A 16,282-nucleotide genomic window follows, 5' to 3' on the forward strand; every position below is an offset into this window, starting at 1 on the left:
AATTCAAAACACAAGGACGGGAGTCAGTGTAGCTCAGTGGCTGAGCACCAGCTTCTCACATACGAGGTCCCAGTTTCAATCCCTGGCCCTAGTACATCAAAAGCAAAAAGCAAGCTGCAGGCCGCAAGTGCCGCGGAGTACTGACTCAGCAAGGTGACGCAACAAAAAGGGAGACAAGCAAAAACACAGTGAATGGACATAGAGAGCAGGCAGCATGCAAGCCACAAGAGGGGGGGATAAATAAAAATAAATACAGACACAGAAGAATGCACAGCGAATGGACACAGAAAGCAGACAGCAAGCAAAAAGCTGCAAAGGTGGGGGGAGTGAAAAACAAAACAAAACAACCCCACAAAAACAGAAGGACAATAAAAAACGCCCCAGTGGTCTTGGACTTTACAAAACACCTTTGAAAAAACCCCTGGGTTAAAGGGGTTTATTTAAAAAGGAGAGCACAAAGCCTCAAAACTTGTGAGATGGGGCCAAAGCTGTACTTGGAGGAAAACCTATAGCTTTAAACCCATACTTAGAAAAGAAAAAAGTCCAAAAGCATATGTGCTAAGCAAAGAATTCAAGAAGACAGAAAAAAAAACCAGTAAATATTAATAAATACACTCAAAGTTGAATGAAAGCATCGAGAGAGATTAACAAGGAAATTAATGAAAAAGAAAAAAACAGGGAAACGGACTTTGGCCCAGTGGTTAGGGCATCCGTCTGCCACATGGGAGGCCTGCGGTTCGGGCCCCGGGCTTCCTTGACCCCTGTGGGGCTGGCCTGTGCGCGGTGCTGATGCGCGCAGGGAGTGCCGTGCCGCGCGGGGGTGTCCCCCGCGTGGGGGAGCCCCACGCGCAAGGAGTGCACCCATGGGGAGAGCCGCCCAGCGCGAGGGAGGGGGCAGCCTGCCGAGGAATGGCACCGTCCACGACAACAGAGGCGGACAAAGAAACAAGACGCAGCAAAAAGACACAGGAAAAAAAAAAAGAAAAAGAAAAAAACATAGTGGACAATGACTACAAGCTGGTTCTTTGGGAAAACAAAACACAGGAAATAGTTACTCTTTTTCCTTGCATCTCCTCCAGTGCTTCTCTCTTATGCTCTGTCTCTTACACACATACCTAGTTAATCAATAAATTAATTAAAAATCATATAATGCCATTAACGGCTGTAAGAATACCCTTTCTGTTTGGATGTTTGGACTTCTGTGAATACTCCACCAAGGCAGCAGAGCATGACGTGCTTACAGCTGGGTCACACTTGAGTTGCTTCAAGTCTGCTACCTCGGTTTCCACCAAGTAAACTGCGGATAGCTGTGGCTCCTTCCCCAGCCGTGGGGGAGGCTTACGGGTCGCCGTGGGTAAGGAGTAGTCCCACCAGGACGGCACTGTGTGTTTGCGGTCATCGATCCTGTCATCTGAGGGAACGAATTCCTCCCACGAGCCCTGCGGGTCGCCGGCCTTTTCCTCCTAGCATCGCCCTCCGGGGAGGCCGGATCCATTTCCGCTCGGGGGCTCTGCGCCCCTGGCTGTGCCAACCCGACCGCAGTGTCAGGCGCTGAGCGCGGCCTTCCCAGGGGAGGATCGCGGTGGTGAGGTTTCACATTTGCATTGATTTTATGATGATTGAGGTTAAGCTCTGGCAAGGAGGCTTTGTGGTTCTTAGAGCCCCTGGAGCAGCCCCTCCAGGGCGGAGAGAACTAAGGCGGGGGCGCGGGGTGGCCCTCGGGGACTGGGTGCCTGCGGAGGAGGCCCAGGCCTCGGATTTCTCTGCAAAGGGTGAAGGGCCCTGCTAACTAAGCTACAGTGAGAACCAGGGCGGCGAGGCCTTCCTGGGAGCATCGCGCAACAGCAGCTCCAGGCCACTGACCTCTCGTGGCAGCTGGACCCGCCGCGATCTTCACCAGCAGGGACCTCGGCGAGGCGGCCCCGTGGGGAGGCAGCGCGGCGAGCGGACGACCAAGCCAGGGCGCGACGTCGGACTCCGCGGTGCCTGCACTCCGTTTACCAGGCACCTTCCAGGGCAAGGAAGGCAGCCCCTAGGACTGGGGACAGAGGGTGGACGGGGCCACAATACCCACATTCGAGGGGCTGACACCCTGGGTGGGGGCTGACGTCCTGGAGAGGGGTTGACACCCTGGGGAGGGGCTGGCACCCTGTGGGAGGGCCTGGCACCCTGTGGGAGGGGCTGGCACCCTGGGGAGGGGTTGATGCCCTGGGGAGGGGCTGGCACCCTGGGGAGGGGCTGGCACCCTGTGGGAGGGGCTGGCGCCCTGGGGAGGGGTTGATGCCCTGGGGAGGGGCTGGCACCCTGTGGGAGGGGCTGGCGCCCTGGGGAGGGGTTGATGCCCTGGGGAGGGGCTGGCACCCTGTGGGAGGGGCTGGCGCCCTGGGGAGGGGCTGGCACTCTGGGGAGGGGCTAGCACCCTGTGGGAGGGGCTGGCACCCTGTGGAAGGGGATAACGCCCTGGGGAGGGGCTGGCACCCTGGGGAGGGGCTGGCGCCCTGTGGGAGGGGCTGGCGCCCTGGGGAGGGGTTGATGCCCTGGGGAGGGGCTGGCGCCCTGGGGAGGGGCTGGCACCCTGTGGGAGGGGCTGGCACCCTGTGGAAGGGGATGGCGCCCTGGGGAGGGGTTGATGCCCTGGGGAGGGGCTGGCGCCCTGGGGAGGGGCTGGCACCCTGTGGGAGGGGCTGGCACCCTGTGGAAGGGGATGGCGCCCTGGGGAGGGGCTGGCACCCTGTGGGAGGGGCTGGCGCCCTGGGGAGGGGTTGATGCCCTGGGTGGGGCTGGCGCCCTGTGGAAGGGGCTGGCGCCCTGGGGAGGGGCTGAAGCCCTGGGGAGGGGCTGGCACCCTGGGGGAGCAGCCAGCTTCCTCTTGCCATTAGAGGCCTAGCCTGCACCTAGGTGCCACACCCCGTCCCTGGAGCTCCCAAGCACACAGTAGGCACACGTCCCTGGCAGCCCCCGGGGACGTCGCGCGCAGCCCCGGGGAAGACAGTCATCGCCTCGGCAATGGCAATGGCTCAGGAAGGCAGGAGGGGGCGGGGCGCGCTCTGAACCGCTACCTCTGCTTCTCTCCGCAACGAGGGAGGGGAGGCGGCGCCCCCAGCCTGGCCCGATCGAGGCGCTCCCAGCCGTGGGAGACAGACTGTCATCAAACGTAGGAAAACAGCTGTCAGGAGACGCATCGCCCCTGACACCTCCCAGCCCGCCCCTCCCGCCCGGCAGCTGCCAGCCTGCGGGATCTGTTCCCGCTGAGCACCCGGGGCGGGTCCCAGCAGCACAGCAGGGGCCGGAACTCTCCAGGACGGAGAGGCGGGGCGGGATTCGAACTCAAGGCCGGGGTCCAGAGCCCCTCCTGCCCAGAAGGCGACTCCATGTGTGTGGGCTTCCTGGTTCCCACTCTTGATCCCAAGGAATAAAATGCAGCGGGGGTGGGGAGGGGGGCAGCCTTACTGGGAATGTCCAGGCCGGGTGGGCCTGGCCTGGCCTGACTCAGGAGTGACATTGACCTGACGTGCCCCGCCCCCAGGTCGCACAGTCTCTTGCGGGCAGAGCAGGTGGATGGAGCCATGGTGATGTACTCATTGGAAAAGGGGGGCCGTGGGGCGGACCCCGACCTCAGGGAGCCCACAGGCTGGCAATGGAACCAGTGTGGTCAGGGCCGGGACGGGGAGAACCAGGGAGGAGGGGTCCAGAGTCCTTCTGGGACCCTGCTCAAGGGGTGGCGGGTGGGGGGTCATCTGTGGACCTTGACCGCTTCTGTCCGAGGTGGGGCTGAGGGGCTGGACTCTGCTGGGGGGCGCTGGGGAGCCACAGAGGGCGGTGACAGGGGAGGGGAAGGCGCAGGCCTGGGTGTAGAAGACCCCTCTGCGGCAGTGGGGTTGGGGGTGGGCAGAGGCCGGGAGGGCGAGGGTCCAGGGGGGAGGTCAAGGCCTGAGCTGGGGCTGGACAGTGGACACCCAGATTGGGGTGGGGGGCAGGGGGGCGGGGCGGAAGAGAAGGGAAAGGCCGGCGGGGGGCTCCAATCCGGGCCCCCTCACTGAGTCCAGCCTGGCCGCTCCCACTCGGGCCGCCCTTGGCCCCCGACTCGCCCCTTCCCACTCGAGGAGCCTCCATCCGTTCGGACTATGGAGCGGGCGCCTCCGTTCCCCCGTCTGCCGCAACAAATCGCCGCCAGCGCCGTGGCTTAGAGCAGCGCACACGCGTTCTCCCACGGCCCTGCAGGTCAGAAGGCCAGAATCCTGTTCGCCTGGCTGAGGTCAAGGAGTGGGAGGGGCCGCGTTCCTTCTGGAAGCTGAGCGGGAGGTCCAGGGCCCTGCCCTGTGCCGGCTGGAGGCTGCCGGTGTGTCCTCCTCGGCTCCTGGCCGGCCCTCCACTCAAAGCCGGCGCTCAGCGGCCCTTTGTCCCCTCCGGCCCTAACTCCCTCTCCTGCCCCCTGTTCCATGAAGGACCCTGGTGATGACCTCTGGCCTGTCCAGATAGTCCTCCGCCCTCTCCTAAGTCCTCTGCGGAGCCGCTTGGATTCCACCCGCAGCCTTACTTGGCCAAGGGAGAGAATGTAGCCAGGTTGCGAGGTTAGGACGGGGGCCGGTTATTCCACCTGCCTCGCTGGGGTGGGGAGCCCTGTTTGCGCTCACTCAACAGTATTTATTGAGCACCTACTGTGACCGAGACTCTGTCTTAAGTACGGAAGATACAGCTGTGAAAAAAAAAGTTGAAGATCCCTGCTCTGAGAGTTACAGTGTTACAGCGACAGGTGGGGTGCTGAGCAACTCACCCACTTGCGGTCTCAGGACATGCCAGCGCGTGAACGAATGAATGAATGTACTCCCTTTGCCATCTGGTGAACTCCTACTCGTGCATCAATTCCCAATTCAAATATTCCCTCCTCCTGGAAGCCTTCCCCAGTGAGAGGGGGATAGAGACTTGGGAGCGGGTGGGGGTAGAGATGCGGAGGGACACAGAGGCCCACAGAGAGAGAGAGGGACGGAGACCCATGGAGAGGAAAGGTGGAAGACGCAGAGAGGGAACTAGGCTCTGATGCCGACGCGACAGAATCCAGTGGACTCGGGTGCCAGATGAACGCCAAGGTCGGGAGAGGAGGCGAGAGACGCGCCGGGCTGCAGGGAGGGCCTAAGTGGGAGACCAGACAGAAAAAGACCTGGAGCGAGAGACAGAGCGCGCGCTCCAGAGGCGGGAGCAGAGGCGGGAACAGAGGCGCAGCTGAGGACGGGGAGGGAGGCAGGGGCGAGGCCGGCGGCGGGAGGGACGTGGAGCGGCCCGCGGCAGAGGCTCAGGGAGGCCCGACCGCTGCGCCGCGGAGAGGAGCAAGCCAGGAGGGCCCCGGGCGCGCCGGCCACCCAGGCGGGGCCGGGACCCGAGCCCGCGGGGCGTCGGTTCTCGGGGTAGGGACCCCCGCCCCCGCCCCCCTCAGGGTCCCGCCCTGGAAACTGCCCTTAGCCGCCCTTCCTTTCTAAGTCCCCAGGCGTTTCCAGGCCAAAGGTTCCTCCGAGTTCTGAGCCTCTGAGCCTCGGCGTGCCCCAGCGCCTCTGCGAGCCCCTCCACTCCCCGGGAAGCCCCGCTCTGCTCTTGGGGAGCACGCACCCGAGCGCCGCTGCCGCATCAGCATGGGGGGGGGGCGGCTTTTAACCGCCCTCGAGGCCCAGGCCCCAGCCGGGGGGATCTTGACCGCCGCCTCGGGGCAGCGCAGCCTCTGGGCGCCTGTGGTGGTGGGATTGCGACCCGGACGGCTCCCGGAGACGGGGAACCCCAGAGCCAGGGGGCGGGAAACCCCTCTGGCGGGCGGGGGCGAGGTACTCCTCAGGATTGGCTTGGCTCACAAGCACTGACGGAGGAGCCCCCCAGCCGGGCCCAGCGGAAGTCAGACCCTGTCCTGGGCGTACCCCTCACCCGGCATTCCCCCTCCCACCCTGCCCAAGCCCCCAACCTCAGCTCTGAGAGTGGGAGGAGGAAGGGAGGGGAAGGAGGGGGAGGGACGGGGAGGGGAAGGGAGGGAAGAGGAAAGGAAGGAGGAGGAGACGGAGGAGGAGGGAAGAGGGGAAGGAGAGGAAGGGGAGAGTAGGAGAGGAGGGGGAGGGAAGGGAGGGGGAGGGGGAGAAGGAACGGAAGGGGAGGGGGAGGGGGGAGAGGGAGGGCACGGCTGCTGGAAGGGTGGGGGAGGCCTAGGCAGGCGAGACTCACTCTGCTTGGCAGGTGGTTCGAAGAGGTGACACAAGAGGTGGAAGGGGTGCCCTAGGCTGGGGGTGCAGCCTGCGCAGAGGCGTGTGTATGCATGCATGTGTGAGCATGTGTGTGCACGCGCGTGCATAGGTGTGAGCATGTTTATGCACGTGTGCGCACATGTGTGCATGCATGCACGCACATGCGTGCATTGTGTGCGTATGTGTGTGCATGTGGGGGCGCTTGCGTGTGTGTGCATGTGTGTACGCATGTGTGTGTGTGTGTGTGTGTGAGCATGCGTGCCTGTGGCTTTCTGATGATCTCGGCGTCCTCTGTGGCTAAGGACGTAGAGGAAGGGGCATGGGAGGTGGGTTGGATTTTTAAAATGACTCAGGTGTCAGGTCAGGCCGAGCCTCAGCCACCAGGCTGCCCGCGAGCACGCGGGGAAGTAGGAACCCCGCGCAGTGCTGGGGGAAGGCCAGCGGTGCGGCGCTGCGGAGGCAGCGCGGCGAACCTACGAAGGTCAGCGCAGCGCCGCCCTAGGACCAGCGGTCCCCCCCAGGAGAGCCTGCAGAGGACTGAAAGCTGCACAGTCTCAGCCGCGCTCACTGCGACCCTGGGCACAGGAGCCAAGAGCTGGAACCAGCCCGCGAGATCATCCACTGATGAATGCATCAGCCAATGTGGTCTCTGCCCAAAATGTGATGTTACTTGGCCCTAAAAAGGAACCGAGCCCTGACAATGCACGTGATGCCAGGCAAAATAAGCCAGACACGAAGGCTGCTTATTGTTTGACTCTGCTTGCATGAAATGTCTAGAGTAAGCAAATAAATAAAGACAGAAAGTAGATAGTACATGAGAGCTTCGGGGGCAGGTAGGGGGAATGGGGAGTCAGTGCTTATGGGGGCAGAGTTCGGGTTTGGGGTGATGGAAGAAGTTTTGGTATTGGAAGGTGGGGATGGCAGCACGACATCGTAGATGTAGCTAATGCCACTGAATTGCACACTTGAAAACTGGTTAAAATAGCCAAATTTGCTGTGTATATAGATGTTACCACACACACACATCATGGTTAAAACAAAAGTCTGAGACTCTCCCCAAGGGCCCTGGGGAGCTACAGCTGGGCTGTGAGCAGGGGAGGAGCAAAGGGTGCGCTTTGGCCGGGGAAATCCGCCCCCGCCAGCTGCCTGGGCTCAGGAGGGTCGAGAAAGGAGGTCGAGGAGGAGGCGGGGGCGAGAGTCCTAGGCCGGGAGGAAGACCCAGGCAGGGAGGAGGGAGGAAGCAGCAAGGACCCCCAGGTTTCACAATTCTGGTGTTACTGAACTAAAGTTTGCTTCCCGGAGCGCAACACGTGGGAGGACCCCTTTAGGCTGGGAAAATGGTCCAACACCGCCCCCGTGTGGCTGCTCCGAGTTCTGCAACCAAAACTTGTGTCCTCCAAACCAGGACGCTTTTGAGAATTAAAGGGGGCGCCACGACCAGGGACCAGTGAGGAGCTGGAAGGGCTGGCTTCAGCTCTGCCTTTCCCGGGACATCCGCAGGTATGAGCCCTTACTCAGAAGCTGCCTTTTCGCATCTTACCTTGAATTAAATTGCTTCTGGGCACCAGATGAGAAGGATGCAGCTCAAACAAAGCCTCGGGTGTCCCCCTCTCCACCCAGGCTGGCATTGGCTGGGGCTGGAGGCGGAGGGTGGGGAGTGGGCGGTAGGCGAGCAGCTGCTAAGGGGCTGCCTGTCTGGGCACTTCCGGAGGAGGGAGATTGGCAGTGGGCGTTGAAGGGTGAGTAGGAGTTTGCTCAGAAGAGAAGGAAGGAAGGCATGGTGATACAAGCTGAGAATGCTGGGGAGGTGCTACAGATCCCCTCGCAGCCTACGAAGTCCATCATATCAGTCGTCAGGCAGCCTTCTGGGCTTCTGCGGCCCACTGGGCAAGGATTTTCACCTTTGTTTGGCCAAGAAGAAAACCAGGGTTCAGAGGGAAGTGACAACTGGATGCTGCACCTTTGTACCCCAAGTTGGAATGTGTCCTCCCCAGCTCCTATATCTGGACACTCAGACCTGAAAGCCCCTCCTCCCTCAGCCCAGGGGTCCAGGTCCCGCCCCTCCTCCCTCAGCCCAGGGGTCCAGGTCCCGCCCCTCCTCCCTCAGCCCAGGGGTCCAGCCCCCAGCCCTCCTCCCTCAGCCTGGCCTGCCCCTCAAGGCAGAGCGCTGCCGGCGCGTGGGACCTGCGCTTCAGTCACATTTATTTAGTCTCAGAGGCAGAGTCAAGTCCAGGGCCCTTGGGTGGAGATCCTGAGTCTTCTCACTGCTGAGCCTGAGGGAAGCAGAGAGACAGGGCGGTTCCAGCCGCACAGGAGAGACAGAGGGACAGACAGCGAGGTGCGACGCGCCCCCCGCCCCCACTCGCCTTGTTGAAGAAGTAGATGGAGGCTAGGATGGTGAGCACTGCCAGGGCCATGGTGACGTTCTGGGGGAGGGGCAGAGGTCAGGGCTCCTGTCCCCTGCCCCCGCCCGGCCACCCCCCCCACGCCGGACCCCTCCTCACTTCCTGAAAGTTCATGGCCATTGAGCCTGAGTCGTCCAGGGCTTGACCCGTCTCTCTCTCCTGGGCCTCTGAGTCACAGAGGGAGAAGCCCGGAACCAGGGAGGGTGTCGTCGGGGAGACCAGAATGGTGGCCGTGACGACGCGGGCCCTGTGTGACCAGTGGGAGGGCATTCTGGGAAGAGGGGTGCCGCGGGCGGGGCTGGCGCTGGGCGCTGGGGCGCAGGCCGTCCAGCGCAGCTCTGGATTTGGGACGGGAGAGTCCGGACTTCCAGCACCTCACTGAGCTGTCTTCTTGCCCCGAGGGCACTGGGGAGCCCCGGGGGGACGGCGAGCAGGGGCGGGGACAAGGTCAGCGGGGCGGGCGGAGGCCGTTGGAGCGGTGATTGCGGCAGCAGCACAGCAGCTGCCCCGCCTCGGGACGTGTCCTTGACCTGGGCCTTCGAGTCCCCCCGGCATCGCATCGTAAGCGCCAGCCTCCCTTTCTGTCACTCACGCCTTGAGAGCTCACTTCGCAGGTCACGAGAAATACAAAGAAGAGAGAAACAAGTGACGATTCATTCAGGAGAGCAGCAACCAGAAAATTTCGGAAGGTGAGAAATTCGGCGGGATAACTAGCGGGGTCTCTCCTGCAAGTCGGTGCCGTTAAATATGATAATGATGAAAAATTTTAAAAGCAGGTGGATTTGCTATATTAAAATAATCTGTAAGAGGTGGAGATTCAAGGGGTGGTCCTGGGCTGGACTCTGAACCCGGTTTGGACAAACCGGCTGTGCAGGACATTAGGGGCGGATGGGAGGCACCGGACGGACAGCAGGCATCCAACAAGACGGGTTGACACGGAGAGAAGGAGCCGGTTAACCGAAAAACGCAGTGGACACAATTGCACATCGGGTATGATTTCATTTTGGTAAAATAATTCCCTATGTTACAAAATATGCGTAAAAAATCAAAGACTATTGCACATCGGGAAAGAGCAGGGGAAGAACGACGCATCCCTAGCTGTCCAGAGGCCGGGGAGGGGCCGTGTCACCTGAGCCCTGAGAGAAAGGGGGCTGCGTCGTGGACGGGCGGCACCTCCCACTTTTGGCCTCCAGGAGGGAAGAGAGCCGGCCCGCGCCGCTGGAAGCCCGTGTCCTGGGGCGGCTGGCCACGCGGCCACAGGAAGGGATGCATCGCTGTCCTCCGAAGTGCTCCCCGCAGGCGGCTCTGGGGGTGACCAGAGGGTTTTTGCACTTTCGTGTCTCTGCCGAGGTGTTTTTCCCCAGCCTTGGGTCATTTCACGCACTGCTTTTAAGACAGAAAACACTGTTTCGAATCTCTCTGGGAGGAGGGCCAGGGAGGAGCGGGAGGGGCCAGGGGGCTGAGGCTGGGTGGGGAGCCCCGGGAGCCCTGGGGGGACGTCGAGATCGCAGAACAGCACCACCGCACCCCCTACTTCCACGCCACGAGAAACAAGGATCTGGGTGAGTGTTTTCAACTCCGTCATAGAGTTCTGTGGAGTTGCACGGTGTCGTGATGGGGGCTGTCTCCTCCTAGTGCCCTGGACACTGTCACCAAAGAAACGGGTGAGCTAAAGGCTTCAGATTTGAAACTTAAACACCATGAATGATGGGAAAGTTTCTAGGTGTGCTCTGACAGAAAATCTTGTCTCCTGTAGCCACAGGCTCGAAATCTCTGAGAACCAAACTCAGACTGTCATTGTATGATGGCAATCTCCCTGACGATGTAATTATAACCAGCTATCCATGACTTACCACTGCAGTGAAGTCAATGGTGACCAAAGTCCATCAATGCCCTGGCATTACCCTTAGCCCAGTGCTTGCTCGGCCAACAGCTGGCACAATTACCTGGCGGAGTTGGCGCATGGGCCGTCCCTGAGACGCGGGTGCAGGTGGAGGCGGCACTGGATGCTCGGGCTTCTCTGACAAACATGGCCACGGAGCAGGCTCTGGGACAGCCGCTGCGATTCCCACGACCAGGACGTCCTGTCACCGCCTCCCGCGTAGACAGCAGAACACGGCCGCGCTGGCGCCTGTGCCTTCCACGCCTGGGCTGCAAAAGACCTCGCCCCCTCCTGGCCCAGGAGCCACCGCGCGGGAGGACGTCCACGCGCGGCTCCCAGGAGGCGGCGGCCCTGGGTGGGTGCCCTCGTCAGGGGCCCCCAGCCCGAAGCACCCGGCGCAGCCGCTCCCAAGCTCCTGACCTGCGTGCGCTGGGCGAGTGAACAAGCGTGCCCTGTTTTAAGCCGCTCGGCGTTAGGGTAACTTGCTACGCAGCAATAAACAGCACCATGGCTTTGTACTCTTGGCGAGACCCTAAATGCGCAGTCTGCTTGAACTAGTTTAGTGGAAGCCCTGAGGTACAGACCGTGCGATCCTCAACTAGGGCACAGAGAGGGGCAGCAACTTGCCAAAGACCACACAGCAATTTCACGGGAGGCAGGGAATTTGTACTCAGCCTGTCCAACTCCAGGGGAGGGGCTGACACCCTGGGAAAGGGCTGACACCCTGGAGAAGGGGCTGATATGCTGGGGAGGGGCTGACACCCTGGGGAAGGGCTGGCACCCAGGCCAAGCTGTGGGTGACACTGGGTGGGGCTGAAATCTCTCTGGAGCCCAAGCGAGCCTCAGAGAGGAGGGAGAAGACAGATTTCGAGGCTGAATGGGGGGTGGGGGTCTCTTCCGGCCTGTCCCCGTGTCTCCCACCCTGGAGGGGGATGGGGCACCCCCGGACGTGCTCTCCTGGGGCTGCTGGGGCAGAAGCTACTGAGCAGGTGGGGCCGGCGCCCGGCGGCAGGGTGAGCTCGGCGGCGGCGGGCTGCGTGGTGCTGGCTGGGCCCGGGCTCCGGAACCGGGTGGCTGGCTCGCTGCCGCTGCTGCCGCCCCCCACGCCCTGGCGGAGGGTCCCCTGGTGCTCGTGGCTCTGGTGATCTGCCCCCCGCTCGGCCGCTGCCCCGCCCTGGCGCTGCCCCTCCCCAGGTGTCCTCACGGGGACCAGTGCCGCTGGCCTCCTACCACCGAGTGGCACGAGGAGGCAGCCGGCACCCTGTGCCGCAGCGCCTGGGCCAGCTGACCAGGTCGAGGCGCTAGGCTGGGGCGGGCTGGGGCGGGCAGGGGTCTTCCGAGGCCGCTTGGTCCCCAGGACGGGGCCCGCCAGCAGCTGGAGCGGGTGGCGTCCTGAGCCCCGAGTCCCGGCGGGAGGAGGTACGGTTTGGGGACCTCAGCCCGACCTCCTGACCTCCCACCTCTGACCTCCATGGACTCCAACACTCCTCATCAGCCTCCACCTCTGGCCTCCACCTCCACCCACCTGACATCTGGCCCCTGACCCCCTGCCTTACCCACGCTGACCTCTGACCTCCGGCTCTTCTAACCTATACCTCATCTTGACCTTTGGCCTCCAACTACTTTGAATTTCCTTCCTGGGCTTTGCCTCTGCCTTTTGACCTGCCACCCACCGAATCTAAACCTTTGACCTCCAGTCTCCCTGATTCCTGCACACTGACATCTGTCCTCCAACCTGCCCTCTTCACCTTGACCTCTGACCTCCAACCTCCAAGCTCTGAGTTTATCTTCCGGCTGCTGCTGAAATAGTCTTCTGACTCCCACTGACCCTAGCCAGAACTTCTGACCTCTGACCTCTTTATTCCAACTGACTGATCCTAACTCTTCTAATCAATGCTTCTCTCTGACCTCCGCTGACTCAACCTTCCTTCCTGACCCGTGACCCCAAACTGGACTGAGTCTGTCTCTTGACCCTTGCTGACCAACTTGCCCCCCTGACCTCCGACTTTTGGCCTCTGTCCTTCATCAGGTCTGTTCTTCTTTCCCTGCCTCCTGCCCTGTCCTCTGACACCCCCCAGTCAGGATCAGTCCCCATGACCTCTGACCCCGTGCCCTCTTGGTCTGGAACTCTGACCTGGTCTCCACCGGTTCCGGCCTGGCTTTCTGACCCTCTGAGACCCAAAGGGGTCTCCCGCCCTCTAAGCCCAACGTGCCCTCCCACTTCTGACTTCCCACCCCACCGCTCTGGACATTGACCTCTGACCTCCATCAGACACCCGACCCTTGAACCCTCTCCGAGCTTTGACGCCTCCCGACAGGCCTTTCACCAGCCTTGGGGACCTTTGCCTTAGGCAGCTGCCGCTGCTGACCCCTGACCCGGCTGTGGCCCACTGTGACCCTGCCCCAGGCGTTGGGCCGCAGCACAGACTGCAGCACAGACTTCGAGTAGACCCTGGAGCGCGCCCAGGCCCCCTTGCCGGGCTCTTCCCCGAGGCGGTGTGGGCAGCCCAGAGGCCGACTCAGGCTGTCCCCGTTCACACGGTGCCCGCCGCAGAGGACAAGGTGGGGGCTGGGGGTGTGATGGAGGCAGCAGCCTGGAGAGGCGGCGCGGGCCGACTGGGGGCTTCCAGGAGGCCGGCGTGGCTCAGGGCCCTCCCGGGCTCAGCCGTGGACTGTCCACCAGACTCCCCGCCCCAGCTGCTGAGTTTCCCCACCCGCCTCTGTCCCTGCTACGGCGAGCTGCTGCGGGAAGCGGTGGAGGGCTGGACGGTGAGCCTGCGGGGTCCAGGGCTGCAGGGGGGGGCTGCGGGTCCGGGAACCGCGGGCCGGGGGCCGTGGGGCCGCAGGGCTGCCGGGCCGGGGTCGTGGGGCGGAGGGGCTGCAGGGCGGGGGTTGCAGGGCCGGGGGGCTGCGGGGCCGGGGGTCGCGGGGTGGAGGGGCTGCAGGGCCGTGGGGCCGTGGGGATGCTGGGCTGTGGGGCTGCGGGGCTGCGGGGCTGCAGGGCCGGGGCTGTGGAGCTGCGTGGCCGTGGGCTGCCGGGCTGAGGGGCTGCAGGGCTGCGTGGCCGCGTGGCCGCGGGACGGGGGCTGCGGAGTTGTGGGGCTGCAGGGCCAAGGGGCGGGAGGCTCACTCCGCAGGACTTCCTGCCGCGCCTGGGGCACTTCATGAGGCTGTCGCTGGTCGGGGAGCCGCCCCACAGGGCATGGGAGCTTCTGGACACGCTTGTCTGCCAGGTGAGCCTTACCCTGCCCCCAGCCTTGGCTGCTAGCCCTTCTGTGCCTTGGTTTCTCCACCTGTGCTGCGGGGCCGCTGAGAACCGTGTCGACCCCTCCCGCGGTTGCCGTGCAGATGGAACAGGTTAATCCACGAGGTGCGCTGCTGCATGGGGGTCCCCCGGTATTCTATGCTGGCTGCTCCTCCTGTCACTCCGAACCCCGAAAAGCGCCAGAGACCAAACCTTGGCCGCAGAAGTGGCCTCGCAGGAGGCTCCCGAGGGCCTTCTCTACGTGGCGTGAGTCCTCCTAATTTCACGACAAGTATTAACGCGCGTGGCCCCGGGGGCGCCCAGACACCTGTGTGGTCTGGTGGGTGGGAGCTTCCCAGGGTCTCAGGTAAGGGCTGGCGGACTATAAATAATAGTCCTGCCTTTTCCAACCTGCCACCCTTGTCCGGCGAGGGCTCGGGTGGGGGGCACGTTCAGGCACGGGGACCGCCACTCACGGCCAGCCCCGGCCTTGGGGGTCCCGGTCCCCTGGGCCTCCCCGACCCTCCCAGCATGCCCACGGCCTCCCCCTGCCCGCCTGGGCCTCTCCTGACGCCGAGGGCTCCCACCCAGATCTCGGCCTTGCACGTCAGCAGTGGGCAGTGGACAGGCCCAGCTGTGGGGGGCCAGGGGCGGCTGGCCGGGAGGGGCCGCCACCGCTTCCTCGCGGGCTCTCAGCGCTCCGCTCGCCCAATCAGGGATCCTGCTCCATGCCATCCTTGCCAACTTCTCCCGGGTCCAGCGCCTGGGGCTGCTGGTCATGTACCATCGTGAGTCCTCCAGGTGGGGTGAGGGGGTGGTGATTTGGGTGAGGAAGGGTCGGTGGCTCCAGGAACTTGCCTGGGGTAGCCCCTATTTCCAAGCCCTTCTCTCAGGCAGTACCACTAGAGGTATAGAGTGTGGGAGGAGGGAGGTGACGGGAGCCTCTGGGAGGACAGGCCGTGCATGTTTTGCCTGCACCTGGCCATTCATGAAGCGACGCTGCGGAACTGGGCGCGAGTGCCTCAGGGGGAGGGGAGGAGGCGTCGGGCTCAGCCCCTGGCCTGGACCACAGCATGACAGCACCTTGCTGGCCCTCCAGGGGGCCGTGTATGGTGGGCACGTGCCCCCCTAGGCCGCCTGCCTGGGCTTCGAGTTCCAGAGGCGCCTGGGAGACCCAGATGACAGCAGAGGGTGAGCAGGCTGGGCCAGCACCCGGGGAAGGGGCTGGTTGGAATTCTCTAGGGAATGGGGAGCTTGGGCACCACCACTGCCCCCAGGAATGTCACTGTCTCCCTCTTTTACCGCAACACCTCACCCACCTGCCCCAGCCCCTCGGCCTCCCCAGGTGCCCAGCCCCCTGCCTGCTGGGCCTCTTCCAACAACTGACGGCCCCCCCATGCCCTGCAACAGCCCCCAGGCAACAGCCCTCAGGGATGGGGTGCTCCCCCTCTAGCCCCAGGACTCACCACCTGTCCCCCGCCCCACAGTCCTGGGCGCGGCCAAGCTGGCAGAGCTCATGTCGGGCCTGCAGACCCAGCTGCCTGAGGGCCTGGGGGTGCCCTCCGACCCCCTGCAACTGACATCAGAGCCCAAGCAGCTCCTCTGGCTTCCGTGATTTGCTGCATGGCCCGAGTGGGGAGGGCTCCCTGGCCTGCGGTGGACACACATGCCTGTGCACACGCGCACACCTGACTGCATCTTCCCGCACACACCATTGGTGTGTTGAGATGCGTGCACACCGCCATGCACGTTGGTGGGTGCATGTATGGATGTGGCATGCGACAAGGCCCGCTGCTCCGCGAGCCCTGGCTCTTCCCAAGGGCTTTACCAGCTCTCAGCGGCCCAGAGCCCTCCTAAATCTTTGGGGTTCGAAGCCTGGCCGCCACAGCCCATTGGCTGGGCACGAGTCCCGAGGCCGTGTGACTCTGTGTAAGGGGCTTGCCCACTCGTGCTGGTCTCTTCATCTGGCAAAGCCCAAACTCAACTGCAGAGCAGGTGGGCTGGCAGCAGCCTCTTTCCTGCAGTGCCTGCTCCAATTCGGACTTGCAGGCGCAGGGACCTCACTGTTCAGAACGGCAGCCACTGCTCATGTGGCTGCTCAAAACTAAGTGTAAGGTGTAATCCAGTGACCCTGGGGCTGAGGCCCTGGACAGTGCAGATGGGGGACATGTGCACTGCAGAATGTCCTTTGGCAGTGCCACTGGATAGGACGGCAGGTGCAGGCCTGAGAGGGAGCTTCTGTCCCTACACATGGAGATGCACCAGACCCAACAAGGCCACCATCAACAGGTGCAGCCACAGCCCCTCAGCGCCTAGCTGGCAGAGGGCAGCTCAGGGGGCAGATGGGACCCAAGCCTTGCAGCCAGAACTAGCAGCTGTTCAGTAAGCAGGACCCCAGACCCTCCCCCAGGCCTGGCAGATTCCCTAGAGGAAAGTGAACACAAAATATGGGGCAGGAATGAGGGGCCAGCTTCTGCTTCCAGCTTAATGCAGACCCACAAAGCTCCAGCTAGCCCACCCACCCTGACGCCGA

The 16,282-nt window shown here is 63.1% G+C and overlaps 2 protein-coding genes and 1 long non-coding RNA gene across 3 annotated transcripts; 2 read left to right on the forward strand and 1 right to left on the reverse strand.

Annotated features, from left to right (window-relative positions):
• Positions 1–8,403: 8,403 nt before the first annotated feature.
• SMIM47 (small integral membrane protein 47) lies at positions 8,404–9,047 on the reverse strand. Its single transcript, XM_058279505.2, has 3 exons — positions 8,723–9,047; positions 8,585–8,644; positions 8,404–8,491 (listed from the first exon to the last, which is right to left on the reverse strand). The coding sequence occupies exons 1-3, from the start codon at positions 8,891–8,893 to the stop codon at positions 8,480–8,482; spliced, it is 243 nt and encodes an 80-aa protein (XP_058135488.1). The 5' UTR covers positions 8,894–9,047; the 3' UTR covers positions 8,404–8,479.
• On the forward strand, positions 8,917–10,575 carry LOC131274261 (uncharacterized). The gene is made up of 3 exons (XR_009181471.2): positions 8,917–9,070; positions 9,238–9,312; positions 10,380–10,575. It is a non-coding gene; the product is annotated as an uncharacterized lncRNA (long non-coding RNA).
• Positions 10,576–11,437: 862 nt separating this feature from the next.
• ACP4 (acid phosphatase 4) lies at positions 11,438–15,364 on the forward strand. The gene is given in 11 exon segments (XM_071209006.1): positions 11,438–11,623; positions 12,913–12,973; positions 12,976–13,067; positions 13,203–13,274; positions 13,643–13,738; positions 14,280–14,346; positions 14,415–14,534; positions 14,817–14,940; positions 15,027–15,061; positions 15,064–15,147; positions 15,237–15,364. Coding segments are annotated over 11 exon segments (1,065 nt in total).
• Positions 15,365–16,282: the final 918 nt, after the last annotated feature.

This window comes from Dasypus novemcinctus, chromosome 18 (genome assembly GCF_030445035.2).
Source record: "Dasypus novemcinctus isolate mDasNov1 chromosome 18, mDasNov1.1.hap2, whole genome shotgun sequence".
Classification (NCBI taxonomy): domain Eukaryota; kingdom Metazoa; phylum Chordata; class Mammalia; order Cingulata; family Dasypodidae; genus Dasypus; species Dasypus novemcinctus.